Source organism: Mus caroli, unplaced genomic scaffold (assembly GCF_978045245.1).
Source record: "Mus caroli unplaced genomic scaffold, Mus_caroli_1 scaffold_3, whole genome shotgun sequence".
In the NCBI taxonomy this organism is placed as follows: domain Eukaryota; kingdom Metazoa; phylum Chordata; class Mammalia; order Rodentia; family Muridae; genus Mus; species Mus caroli.
Genome location: NW_028227258.1, coordinates 82,308,540 through 82,323,577, shown reverse-complemented (window position 1 = coordinate 82,323,577; position 15,038 = coordinate 82,308,540). Strand labels below are relative to the sequence as shown.

General features: G+C 40.9%; 1 protein-coding gene across 1 annotated transcript in view; it reads left to right on the top strand.

Annotated features, from left to right (window-relative positions):
• Gask1b (golgi associated kinase 1B) overlaps positions 1-15,038 on the top strand; it is a 65,390-nt gene that overhangs the window by 19,742 nt on the left and 30,610 nt on the right. The window contains exon 3 of the mRNA XM_021158640.3: positions 2,465-2,679. Within this exon, the coding sequence (XP_021014299.1) occupies positions 2,465-2,679 (215 nt within the window). The remainder of the gene's footprint in view (positions 1-2,464; positions 2,680-15,038) is intronic.

Genomic DNA, 15,038 nt, shown 5'->3' with positions numbered 1-15,038 from the left:
CATAAAAATTTTACCTATTAGTTACAGGCATACACTGTTTACAAATGAGGGTAAACCTATCTAACATGCTGGTCTTACAACAGTGTGGTGGCTACAGGTAACAATTATATGTTGAATATGCTCAAAAACCTTGAGGAAGGGAAGTCTGAATGTTTGTACCAGGTAGAGGTGATAAAAGTTTGAGAAAGAAATTTTTCTTTATACACAGTCCTATTTAATAATCATGGAGTCCGTTTATGAAGATACATGATCAGCCCGGTGACATGGAGGAGGAAGAGGCAGGCAGGACTTGTCACTTGTCTAATGTCACTAGACAAGGAAGTCAGATTAGAGAGCAAGAGGTCTGTCTAAGCCTCAGTCATGAGTTAACCATATTCTCTTCCTAAAATTTTAAAGCTATTTATTTATTCAAGTGAGAGTGAAGAGGGCAGGAAAACTTGAGAAAACAAAACAACCATTTGCCGTGGACAGCAGACAATTGGGTTTTTCTTCTCATACGTTCTCATGCAGAGTTTTTCTTTGTTGCCTAAAATGAGGAGACTTCTTTTTATTTAATTTTATAGTAAGGCGTGGATGCTCTTAAATATGTGGAGAGAAGCAAGAAGATTTCTCTGACTTCTGTAGACCACTTCTTACTCCTCCTGGCCCTTGGGGTGTACAGGAAACAGCTTCCTGCCTGTCCTTGTAGTGACTGTCCTGTGGACATGCAATCTCAGGCTTTAGTTACCCTTGAACACTTCCTTGCTCTGAGATGAGAAGTGCTGTTGGTGAGTGGCAGTGTCCAGGATACTGGCTCAGTTGTCCCAAGTGCTTGTCTCAGAAAGTTGCATGGTATTTTCTATTCATTATTTGGCCACACTGGCCCAGCTCGTCTTCCTCATATGATAGACAGATCGTACACAAATTTATTCTTTCTCTTTCTCCTTTTTAAAATCAGCACAGTATTTGGGATATACAAGATTGTCTAGCTCTTCTGTTTTAGAATTGAATTAGGTCTCAGGAGCCTCGATCACTTAGTAAAGAAATGAGAAGAAGAAAGAAACAGTAATTGATGATCTTTTGGGTCAGCTTGAGGGTCTTTCTTTCTCTTAACTGTGTGTCATTGACTGTGATTTACCTACTGTGTATAAACCAAAGACCTTCCAAATGCTCTGCCCGACACTATCAATGAAATGGAGGAGGAGTTTCCTTTGAGACCTGCTGGAATGGGGGCAATTACAATGGTTGAATTAACGTGTTTAAACCGTTGGTGTGCCACCAACTTCCAAATGGGTCCAGCAGCTGTTTCCTGCAGATAAGAGCACTACAAGATTCAAGGAAGGGGGGTTGAGTTTCTAGCTAGGTGAGGAAAGTTGTAGATTTCAAACATCCCAGGCTGTTTCAAAGGGCTTTCCGAAATTCCTGGCATGTCTGGACACTCCCATCAGAATTCCTGAGGGCTCTTCTGTTCAGGCTTGTTCAGAATGAGTTAAGGGGGCTGCCTTCCTAGATGGTTGTAATTGAGTTGTTTTCTTCAAGAGCACTGCGCTGACTTTTGAATTATAAGTAACCCTGGCCATAACCATCTCTGGGACTTTGCTTGGATGAAATGGGGGCTTGCAAATGACAGTTCTGGTTTTAAGCCTGAACTGTTGTTCAATAGGCTCCATCGTGGTCTTTCCTGTTGATGAGGATTCCACAGGGATGTATTATACTTTATTCAGCTGAGCAGTGAAATGGTGTTTCTATCCAGTGACTGAGAGCTAAACAACTTTAGTGACATTTAAAAAAAATCATCTATGCACATGCAGTTGAAGAAGTGACATTTGCTTTAAGACACCTTGTGAGGCTATGTGTGAATGTGTGACCCCTTCCCAAGAGCACTGCTGTGCTCACACTCTTCTATCAGAAGAGAAAAACAGAAACCAAAGCAGTCTTTTTCCTGCTTTCCTTCTTTGGTGACTCCAGAAATTGATGCGAAGCATCCATTTTCTCTTTTGAATTTGGGACTTCTAAAAATTCTCCCCACCCTTGGCATGCTGATGTAGCCTCAGAAAATCAGACAGCTGTTATTACAAACAGAGACCGCTCTGCTCAGACCTTGAATAGACAATTATAAATGTCTGGATTCTTTCCTTTCTTGTGGTGGCTGCTGTTTTAGATGTGGAGTAAAACCACACTAAACCAGAGGATGCTTGAGTAGTACTTAGTAGCCTGTTCTTGCCACATCCATAAATCTTGTTAAATTTTCTTTTACTGTCTACAGTAACTTTCCACTTCATAAGACTTATAACTGACCAGGAGTGCCATTTATATAAAAGTCTTAAAACTTGTGTGAAGACACAGGGACCATGGAATTTGGTTACGAAGTGTCCCACACCCGACAGGTGAGAGAGGTCGTGAATCAGTGAGTGACCTGCCCAAGGACATTTGCTACTCAATGCAGCAGCATGCTGAGTGAACTATTTGCTTTCTGATTCTGTAGATGGCCGACCTCGCCCTATCATTCTCTGGGACTCATCTCTAGCATCTGCAAGCAATGATAGCCATTCCTCTGTTAAGATCACCTGGGGAACTTATCAGCGGTTGCTAAAACAGAAGTGCTGGCTGAATGGCCGGGTTCCCAGACCTGAGTGGGACTGCACTGAAATCCATCACCACGAGTGGTCCAAGATGGCTCTCTTTGATTTTTTGTTACAGGTAAGTTTATCCAATCTCCTGTGGCTTTCTAAGACTGACGTTGTTGTAAGGCCTCAAAGGAAACTTCAGCAACTGGAGGGTCTACGAGGTTGTAGTTTTAAGTTACCATATTGCTAAATTGTTATTGGGAGAGAATTTAGAACTGAAAAGTCTTAGAACATTTATAAAAAACATCCTCCGTTTTTGTTAGTATGTGTGTTTGACTGGAAAGAAGGAAACAGACAGGAGTGGAAACAGATAGAATCCTCCGAGGTTATAAGTCCAGTCTAATGTACATGACCCTCTGTTTCAAAAACAAAACAAAACAAAAAAAAGTAGAGAAAACACTAGCTTAGTCACCGTCTAAGGGATGAACTGTTGACCTAGAGAATGGCCTATGGTGTTAGTGATGCAGAGTTGGTAGTGAAGACTAAGCCAGGGGGCAGGCCATTTAATGGAGCGGAGAGGCAGACAACAGTCACCTGGTATTGTTACCTTGAACAACGTTTGAGTTCAGTTCTGAGGTATAGACAGGTTATGTGTTATGTATGTATTACCTCATTTGTAAGCTTAATCAATACAGGAAGGCTGTGAAGTAAGCCCCCTTTATATTGCGTATAGGGAAACCGAGGCATGGAAAGTATATGTATTTTGACAGCTTCCTTGCAAGCTGACAAATGAGCCCACTGCAGAATGACTAGTGCTAGTAAAGTCAGGAAATCCTTGGGTCTGACACATGTGAACTGCACACGTAGGACAGAGCCACTGGTATCCACTTCACACTTCCTTGCATCTCTAGCTTGCATCTCTAGCTGCATCAAGCGTTCTGGAGAATGCTTCTGATGGTGTGTTTATCTCTGACCTGGATCCCTAACCTCAGAATCTCCAGTCTTCCTATTGGCTGCTAGCAAACCTGACGAATATTTGCCTTAGAAGGATATGCGATTTTAGTATTTTGGTAAGGATGCAAATAACCCCTACAGAGTTAAGATACATTTGTTAACCATGTTAACAAGTGTAACCATTAGTGTCCCACAGGACTTGAAGGACAGCTCCATGACAGAGTGCCTGCCTTCCATGGGTGAAAACCTGAGTATATCCTCACTACTACACAGGCAAAACCAAACAAGACAAAACACAAAACCGAAGAGCAAGCTTGGTGTGCTGTGCAGAAACGCCAATGGAGAACTGTGTTTCAACACAGAATGATCTAGAAGCTTGCAGCTGATAGACATAAAAACTTACCGATAGCAAATAAAAGGCAAATCTCTATCTTGATTATCTTGTGTTAAGTATTTTAAATCTGAAACCCTAAAGTAAATCTCATTCTGACCCAAGCTTCATTGATTATTCAACTAAGGAGAACACACACACACACACACACACACACACACACCCTATGATCATTATATAAAAGTAGTATAAAGTAATTATGCCCACTATCACACTCCAAAGTTTTTTGGCTTTTGTTTCCTTCTGGAAGTGTAATGGTCAGGAAAATATAGTATATGAAATAAAAGGCAGATCCATATCAGAATTGGTGGCAAAATATTAGTTCCAAGTGTTCTGAGGTCAAAAGAGGGAGAACACGTGCCACAGAGTAGTGAAGAGAAAGGATCTGAACAGAAGTTTAGATGTAAACAGAGGAGGCTGTAGAGGAGGCCTGAGCAGGGCATGGGTGGGATGACATTTCTCGGCATTTAATCATCTGAAAGAGGCCATTCAAAACAGAGTCTTTGTTTAAGCAAGTACTGGGCCTTCCTGCTTTGGGGCATAGGAAGTGGCAAAAAGGAAGGACTCTCCTTACACAGAGTATGTGTTGACTGTGTTGCTTTCCTACTGTTCCTTATCCTAACTGTCAGAACAAAGTTCAGCCGATGCAGCTTAGCTTCTGAGAGCACTGGCAGCTTTTACCCATGCGGGGACAGTGTCTGTTGCCTGGAGGATAAACGTGAGCACATGAAAGCATCACTGTGAATTTGAAACGGGCACAAATATTCCATGTAGCTTGAAATAATAATACGGTCAACCTGTAACTCACAGAACACTTCCTTTATGTCTTTGGTTCTAGACACTTTTGTACTGAGCACTAAGTTAGTAATTTAGGAACTAAGGATGTTTGTTATCTATACTTTAGAGATGAGGAAGCTGAAGCAAGAGTAAGTTTGCTGTGAGAGCCACGTGGGTATTGACCAACATCTTGATATCTCTTGATTTGCTTTCTTGTTGGAATCATTCATTGGCTCTTGTCTTAACTCAAGGTTCTGTCCTTTCTCACTTAGGTGCCTCCTTTTAGCCCCTTCCAACTGAATGAACCAAGCTCACTTAAGGCAGAAGTTGGTTATCTGTGGGGTGTGGCTCTCTCTGCTTCTGTGGTCTATGCAGTTGCTTCCTTTGTTTGTGGTTGGAAGGTTTTCCTCCTTGATAATTCATGAGGAAGAAATCTGGGCAAGGATTTACCACAACTTGCTCAAACTGTAATATCAAGTGGAAGCTCCTAACTCTGGTTTAAAAGCTTTATATAAAACTCAAAAATACCATTTATTAATGGTTAATTTAACTAATATTTGCAAAGACAGAGATATGCAGAGATAATCTCTTGTGTGCTTTGTGGAAGCATCACCTATCAATAAAAATCTTATGGCCAATAAGTCAAGGCAGGATTAAAAGGTGGGATATCTGGCACGAAGAGAAAGAGAGAGAGAGAGAGAGAGAGAGAGAGAGAGAGAGAGAGAGAGAGAGAGAGAGAGAGAGAGAGAGAGAGACTCTGTGAGATAGTCAGAGGGGAAGATTCCCTGCCCTGACTCAGAGGAAGCCAGACACATGAAACTGAGGAGAGCTAACTAACCACATGGCAGACATAGAATAGTATACATGGGTTAAATATGTTGTGAGTTAGTGGGAACAAGCCTAGCTTATGGCCTAGGCATTTTTAAATAAATAATGAGCCTTTGTGTTTTTATTTGGGAACTGGGGCATGAGTGGATAAGCCCACAGTTACATATACATATATACATACACATACACATATGTAAATGACATCTGTTGGGAGAAGTTACAGTTTTCTTTACTTTTCATTATGTCTAACAGTGAGCAGGCGAGAGGCTAATTTCCATTAGATAGTGCATCATTTTACCATTTTATATGTCAGGTCTGATAGGTCCTCCCTCTTCTCCACTGTGCGAAGCAGAAGGCAACGTGATGTTTCTGCCAATCAGATGAAGGGTGATGGGGTCTTATTTGCATATTTCAGTTTTACATTATGTGTGAGACTGAGAATATTATATATTCAGGTATTTTGTTTGATTTCAGTAAATCTCTTGTTTAAACTATTGACATTTTATAACTTTCCTTATTGACAAGAAACTTTGTATATTATGAAAAGGAGCCCTTATTCATGTCTGCAGCAGTCAGCTTTCTGTGATATAAACAAGGAGCTGAGAGAACAACTTATGAAGAGAAAAGACTTATCATGGCCCTCAGCTTTTATCGATTCACTCTGTGATTGGTCAGTCCCACTGCTTTGGGCCTATGATAAGGTGGTAGACTGTAGCAGAAGTGTGTGGTGGAGCAAACCTGCTTCTCTTGTGGACAGTTAATAGAAGAGAGAGAACAGAGGGGGCCAGCCTGCCCCAAACTCATTTATGTTTCCTCAGGAGAGATGAACGAACCTTTGTCACCTGTGATATAGCAAAGAAATGATTTATCCAAATCCAGTTTGGTAAGCCAATGTGTTTACTGAGCTTATAGGTAAAAGGGAGTGGTCATTCACAATGGTGATAAAACCGATACATCACCAAAGAATGCCGCCCCTTTTTGGGTAAAGTCTGTGCAAGCTGCATTATGAAGGTCAGCTCAGTTAAGTGTCACCTCTTATGCATTCTAGTACCTCCCAAGATCAGGTGAAGCCTGGGGACACAGGTAGGTTATGACAGTGTTGTTTGTCTTCCTAGGGAGACATGAACAAATTCTGTTCACTCTATTTAGGGCATCAGCGACAGATTGAAGAATCAATTCACCCATCTGACTTTACAAAGCAGTGAGTTCCCTGGGGTTACTACAGATGCATAGATGAAATGTTAAAGAAACACGTGTGACTCAAAAGCATTTGCATCACTGAAAAGCCCAGCCCAGCATGGGTTAGGACTAATGGAAGCTGCGTGCTTGGAGCTCTCTGTGGGACTTGTAGGCAGTTCCATCCACAAGAGTCTCTTCTTTCTCTAGAGACTGTTTACTGTTTACATGACCTCTGGGAGAGGCCTTGTGACTCCTATCCCGAGTCTCTTGGGTCTCTTTAGCTTCCCCATCCTTTCCCACTCCCCACAGGAGTGACTGTTACAATTCAGAGGACATATTTGCCTAATAATGTGCTCCTTCATTTCCTTCAGCTCTCACACACTTTCTTTCACATTCCACGGTATTCCCTGGGTTTTGGTGGGGGTGATATAGACATGTTGGAATTTTCTTCTATTTATGGCTGAACATTGAGTCCTTATGCACAGAAAGAGTCACTTGTTTGCAGCAGGTAGACCAGGCATGAGTCATCATATCTATCACTCATAGCAACAAAAGAAGTTTCCCTCCTGGGTCAAACCTGATAGCAGCAGTAATCTGTGGGTATAAACACAAATACGTAGAAGGCAATTTGACAGGCGTGCTATATCCTTGAACTAAACAACAGCACAGGGGCCTATCAGCTTTCCAGACATAGATCTTTGCCTTAGTTTGTTACCAACGTGAGTTCTCTTTACATAAATCAAATCGGAGAGCAGCTGATTGAACCTTTAACAGTTATGCAACATTTTGCATGACATGAGGGTAGTGTAGTATGTAGAGTCCATATATGAGCAGGGGTTCTAATGGCAGTTCACTCTGAATCACTTACATAGGACTTCCCAGAACTAGAGAGCCAGGCAATATGGGGGGGGGGCATCTGTCTTATTTCCAGCTTGAATTTTCAAAATGTGAAAGTCTTCATCAGCAGGGTCTTACTCCCCAGGAATCTTCTCTGAAGGGAGACTGCAGAACATTTTTTATAGGATGGGAACAGAAAGCAAGTGGGTTTGGGGGTGGACTGTTGAATTGACCGATCACATTTTGACACAAGGGATTAAGCAAGGAAGTTGATGACTGGACCGTATCCAGGTCACCTGATTTCAGGGTCTTTGAGTCAGCTGTTGCAGTCAGGTTCCCTCCTGGACTCTGTTCTGGAATTTTAGAATGATAAGGGAACAAAGAGCAAGTTGCACTTAGTCAATTAAGTCAAGACAAACAACACTTTTGTGATGTGTGTACCTTAGTTTAGATAACGGATAACAGTATCTCCCCTCTTTACTTCCTCTACTGGTTAACAGACAAACATGAAACATCTGAAGAAGCAAGATAGGAGCTGGGTTCCCGGACTTGGGAATACAAACTCAGTTTTGATCCTATCAGCAAGGTGGAATTCATTCCTGAGATGGCTGAATTTAGGAAACTACCTCCTGACACCTAGCCAACAGTTTTTGTGTCTAAGCCATACTTATATGTAACTGCCAAATTCTCATAGCTTCATATCCTGCAGAGTCTCAGCTGACTAATTTTTTTTATGGTCTGTGGGCTTGTCTATGAGGGATTTTCTTGACCATTAATGGATGTGAGGTGGTTCTGAGCTAAGAAAAGTAGTCAAGTATAAGCCTGAGAGTAAGCCACAGGGCGAGCCGGCAAACAGATTTCTCTGTAGTTCTTGCAGTGAGTTACTGCCTTGACTTTTCCCAGTGATGGCCTGTAACTGGGAAAGGTAAGATGATACATAACCTTTCCTCAACTAAGTTGCTTTTGGTCAGAGTGTCTATCATAGCAACCGAGAATTGGAATAGTAACTTATTCCTGGCACCAAGGTTTTAATTTAATAACCTATGGATTCTGAGTGGCCTTTCCCACTCAGAATCTCCAACATCTGTTTTCACTTTTCTTTTAGATGTGTCTTCAAATTTGTAACATATTCAAGACACTCAAGGGCATTATGCAATGAAACCTTTTTATAGAGGGCAAGATGTCTTAAGGCTTGCCACTGTCTACTTTGAGCAAGTGCCAATTGGTCTTTGGATTTAGCAGCTAGACTTATACTTTTCAAAAGTAGGGAGATCCTTTAGGAAAGCATTAAAAGATCTTACAACTTGAATCAATTGTTTTATAAAAAGAGTAAAGTTGAGTAGAGCAGAATGAATGGTAGACACATGGCCATATTTAGCCTTCTTTAATCCACGCATTCTTCATAAGCTGTCTTGCTTCCTCATCTGGGGCACTGCCGTGTGGCCGCTGTACATCTCTCCATGTTCAGTGGTTTCCACTGGGCTGCTGTGCACTGCTTGGCTCACCTGGGTTATGGCTGCACTCTCACCTGCTGCTCAAGGCAGGGCCATGGCTGTTATCAATCTGTCGTCTATATTTGCTGCTGCTGAAGGAATCGTAGGCTGGGTTGTAGACTTAGTTAGGGTTTCTCTTGCTGTGAAGAGACACTGTGACCAAGGCAATTCTTATAAAGGACAACATTTAATTGAAGCTGGATTACATATTCAGAGGTTCAGTCCATTATCATAAAGGCAGGAAGCATGGCAGCATCCAGGCAGGCATGGCACTGGAGTAGCTGAGAGTTCTACATCTAGTTCTAAAGGAAGCCAAAAGCAGGCTGGCTTCCAAGCAGCTCGGAGGAAGGTTTCAAAGCCTACCCCTTCAGTGGCACACTTCCTCCAACAAGGCCACACCCCCTAATAGTCCCACTCCCTGTGCCAAACATATTCAAACCACCATAGTGCTACAATTTCCACCCTCAGTATAATTTCTCATGGGGAGAAATGTTCTCAGAATGCACAGGGAGGCAATAATTGCCTACTTCTAAGACAATCTCTTTTGACTTTATCACTCTGTCTTCCATTCTGCCTCTCATGCCTTTGGTGAACTGCTGCTTTGGCCTTAAAGCTTTCCTAAGGTTCCCTCCACAGCATGTGGCTTCTGTTAAAATTTACCTGAGGAACTCTGGCTTTTCACAAATCTCATCACTTCGGATATTGGTTGTCCTGGAGACGCCCTTTTGTGTAATTCCCAGTTTAAATTTTAAGTCATTCAGATCTACTAGAGCGTCTTCTACTTCATCAAGATTGTGCCTCACCCGTGGCTCAGTAAAGTAGCAAAACCCCTTGGGAATTAATTTCTTTCTTAGCTCTTCAGCAAACCCAAACCCATTAGGCTTGTCAAAGAAGCACTGAATGTCGTCTCTCTCACTCCCGGTTTCCCTAGTAACAATATTATTCCTGTCTTGTCTTCTAGTCCCTGATATTCATGGGGACCCATCTAGCTATAACCACGTGTTCGAGCCAGTTCACTGTGGACACATTCACTGTATTGTCTCAAGGATGTGTGAGTAGTGACTCAGTGTCCTCATACCTTTGGCCCCCAGACTGGTGCCATTCATTCTCATATCCCATGACCTCATAAGCCTTATAAGCCAGGTTATGAGGGCTTCTTTTATTTCTTGTTTAAATGATGCTTTTCACAACTCGAGCATTGCAGATACAGAATTTCCTCATAGTTGCAGTTTCTTGTATAATTCCTTAGTAATGCTCCCTCCTGTGTGCATGCTAAGTCGGGATTTTCCTCTTCCTCTGTATTAAAAGTTAGCCTGATATTGAGGGACATCATACATCACTTCTCCCTTGCTCTCTCCCTCCACATTGATTGATTCTACTTTGGAGGTGAGGTTTTTAGATCTCAGGAATAGGTGTTTAACAAGCTACTCATTTTTATTCTCTTTCTTTTTGTGTCTGTAAGAAATGGCAAGGTAACACTTCTTTCTCATCCTCCATTTTTTTTCATATTGTCTTCCAAGTTGGAGGCTAATTTAAAGGACAACACAAACAAATCCTTTTCTTATAAGTCTTTCTTTGACTGGGCAGATTGCTAAGCCTCAATTGCATGTTCTATTGCCTCACCCCAAGACCATGGAACACCACAACCGCTTATCCAAAACCATATGTGCGCCTTTCAGAGACTGTGATATATTCTCTAGTCCATCCGTCAACTTGGGTTTCTGCTTGTATTCACACAGTACATATGTCTCAGTCTTGGAGGCACACCCCTCTGTGCCACATAGAAAAAGAGAATCACCTTGAGTTCCCCTCAAGGGTGCTCTACCCTCATATGGCTCAGTCTTGGCTGTGGTTGAGGAGCTAGTCCCTAGTATGTGGTGGGAGAAAAGGGCCTGTGGTGAAGGTTGCAAGTGGATGACACACGTAACACTGAGCATGGACTTAGGGTTATAATTGGGAGCTGGGAACACTAGGTACAAGACACAGAGAAACTTGCTGTGGGGTGTGAGTCGGCCAAGTGGACCAGATAAAAGGAAGAAAAAGGCTCTTGGCCAGCTATAACGAGCTGATGCCCACTTCCTGAAGCTTTTGAGAAACAAAGGTAAGCCTCTATTGCCTGTTCACATCCTCTTGCTTTGAAATGCAGCTAACCTAAACTGAAACTGAGCATGGCTTCTCTCATAAGAGCCTTCCACCTAAGAGACTGCTCCAGCTGATCCCGTTGACAAGTGGTTGAATATAAAGTTGTGACAGAGTTAACTCGGCTGTGATAAAGCTCCAAGTTGATCATGTAGATGTGAGAACAAAGAGAACTTACTACATTAACAGTATATGAGACATTGCAATGTTAGAGGTACCAACAGCAGCCAGTGATTAAGTTAGCAGTCAAATTAGTATCTGTCAGTGAAATTCAGAGATCTCAGAGAGGGGCTCTAACCACACCTAGCTGGATCGTTTAGTACATGTTTAGATCATTTTTAGGCTCATTATCACCTCCATGGTTGACAAAGAAAACTTGTAGAGTATGTGGATGCTTTATTGAGTTGAACCAATATAGCCCAGAGACCCAATCAATCTCACTGTAATTATCTTGTCATTAGTCCAGTTTTTACCATACTCCTATAAAAACCCCAGACAAGGAAGGTTTTTGACATCTTTTCTTCTCTTGGAAATCCCTCCCACTCTTGAGAGTTTCTCTCACTATTCCTAAATTTCTCATTTTTTTTCCCCTGTAATTCCAAATAAAGCTTGATTCTGCTTTGCATGTTCCTATAGGAGTTCATATTTTAAACTCTCGTAGTGACTGTGAGAAAATAAATGTGAACACTGTCTCAGAGTGTCTAACACCTAGGTCCTTGGATTATGCATAACTGTGGTGTTAAAGATTCCATTGTTCTAAACACCTTCTATCAGATACATGTGTGACTTCTCCTTCAGCAAGGTTCATGCAGTTGCCACTATAGCAAGGTAGTAGATCACCCACATGGGAAAAATATAGCCTGTTAGATTACTCTTGTGGATGCTTCACCTACAGATGGATGAGCCTCAAGTACATGTCTTATCACCCATATTAACCACTGCACAAATGCTTATCCCAACTCTTCTCTCATCTTGTGGGACGCTGGGTGCCAGCTATCTTGTGTGGCTTTTGCCAGAGAAATGAGAACAAATGTCCATGTATCTTAGGTCGGCCATTAGTAACAGACGAAAGAAATGACTCCATCCAGTTCTAGCTTGCCAAATCAATTAATTTATTGGAGTTGCTTGTAGAAACATGGCCAATCCAAAGGCAGCTGGACCACCAAAAAGTTCACACTCACATGGATGACGGGCTCATGAAAGCAGCATCACTGGAACCCAGTGGCCAACTTGAAGGCAACAAAGAGTGTCCTCATTCTCCAGCCATTGTTTACTGCTCACACTCCCTGGGAAGGTGCTTTGTAGGTCTTGTACTTAACTGTAAGTTTCATGAACTTCCTTTGCTTAGTAGGTCTCATTAGCTTCCTGAGTCTTTGTCTTCTTTCCAGGAGGGAATGTTTCACAATGATTCAATTAGAAGAAAATGGTTTCACAAAAGTCTGGAATCCCAAGCCAAGATACTCTTTCTCCCTGTTACTAAGGAGTGTAAATAGGCCCATTGCTAACACCAGAGACTGAGCTATCATGGTGCTGTTTTGCTTATTTCATTATCATGACTAAGAGGCCAAAGTTATTTCATCACCACAATGTTTTGCCTGGAGGGAAAAGCTATGCTAGACTATTACAGTGAGTTGATGCCTTGCCTTTAAACCTGATATACATCAGGTTTCATTACTTCTCAATAGCACATCACTGGGACTAATCTTTCTTTGAGTGGGCCTTTAAGAGATGTTCTAGATCTAAATTACTGTAGTATTTTCTTTATGATTCTTCTAATACCAAAGGGGCAGTTTTACATTTTGTGTAAGGTCATTTATAATTGATTCTTTCACTTTTTGTATTTAGCATCATAAATTCTTGACAGAAATTGGGGTGTATGAAAAAAAGTCTACATAAACAGACCCATTTCTTGAGTGTCATTTTAGTTAATATTTTTGTATAAATGTTTTCTATTCAATAGCATAGAGGTTGGTTTCTAATCAGAAATATGCCTTATAAAAGTGGTGCTTGGGATGCAGAGAGTGGATTTTGTGAGCATTTTTAGACAAGTTATGCCTGGAGCAAGCTATAGTCACTTGCTCGGTGATGCTGGAGCAAGGGCCAGGGAACACAGAATGGTTGTTATTCTCTGCATACAGTGCTCATTTGTTTCACCCAATTAACAAACACATAATTCAGAAAGGCTGAACCGTATTACTGACTCTGTAAAGTGCAAAAGAGCCACAAGCTATCTTTTCTTCTCTAAGTATGGGGTTATGAACTGCACAGATCAAAATTTATCACCATAGGGATGACAAAACAAAGAATTCTAGAAAATGCTTTGTGTTTCCTTGCCCCAATTTCTTTCAAAAAATTAGATTAAAATAACAGGACTGACTTCAGCACACAAGAACCATGTTTCCTGAACTAGAAGCCTCTACTGTAGTACTGGAAACTGAGAATGAATTAGTCTGCAGAATTTGGATGTTAAGTCATTTCTTAGCCTTGAGAAATTACTTAAGCTTTTCTCTTCTTGGCTTCTCCATCTGTAAAATAGGGCACTCACACCACATAGAGGGCTAATGAAAGAACGTATTACTTCTATACATACCTTTGTGTAATTAGAATGATGCTTGATACATATTCAGTAAATATTACATTAGTTATGAAAATTAAATACTTAGAAATTCAAAGATGTACATAGGAGGTAAGCAAACCAATCTCCCTATTATTTTAGTCATTAAATTGTGAGTCATTTGCAGATTTTAATTTATTGAATGCTCATGGACTGCTATACATCCCTTCTAGGTCTTTTCTTATTATGACTTAATTCTTTTGGACAACTCTGTCTTTTCTTATAAACTGTGAATTTCTCAAGGGCAAGTTTTTGGTCTAATTTGACTTGTAACTTTTCGGTTATCAGCCAAACGTTTAGAAATGCTGCAGCTCTTAGGGCACTGCTTTCTGGTTAAGGAAAACTACCTCGTCATGTCAAAATAATAAATCTGAAGTGTCAAATCAGGATTGTTACAAGTGAAAAAAAACTGCCTGTAACCCAGAAATGAAGTAATGTTATTAAAGAAAGGAATTAGAAAAAAAAATAAATGGAAGACTCTAATGAATAGAAAATGTTTGACATCTTTTTATTGTTTGATGGAAATATTTTCTCAGTCTATTTGTTGAATGAGAAATTAATGAATGTTTACATTAAGGGGATGGTAGATGTGTATTCAGAAATATTCGCTTTTGCTATTACCAAAACATTATAACATTTCTTTCCACTTAGACTTTTTCCAATTCTTTTTTGTTCCAGACATAGAGAGGGTTTAATGTTGTACATAAAAAAAATTGAAAGAGATGATATCCTGCCTCCAGAGTTACCCTATTTAATATGAGAGAAAGATAACCATAGTAGAATATATCAGGCACCACAGTTAAGTCTTAAATCCTATGGAAAGAAACAGGAAGTCATAAATTATTCTCAAATGGTTGGCTCAAGAATGAAGTTAGGGAGTTTGGCATTTAATCCTGAAAAGCAGGACTCCATAGGAAGAGATTTTAATGAAGAAGAAACTTAACCGAGAGCTCAAAGTGTGGAAAAGTAACTTGAATGGGAAAATGGTGCCTGAAGACACTTCCTGTTTTCCAAATGTAGTTTTTGCGTAGATGGCTGTGAGTAATGAGCCCATGGTGATAAACTCAACAATTAGCCACATTTTCCCTTGTCTTGAGAGCTGTCTCCTCCAGTTACCTTTGTCCCCCTTTTCGTCTGGTGCCTAAGGAATTTGCTCTGGGATGACTTCTATAGAATTCCCCTTGCTTTGATCTTTGTAGTTTGAAAGTCAAAATTCCAACCATCTTGTGTGTGTGTGTGTGTGTGTGTGTGTGTGTGTGTGTGTGTGTGTAAACACATAT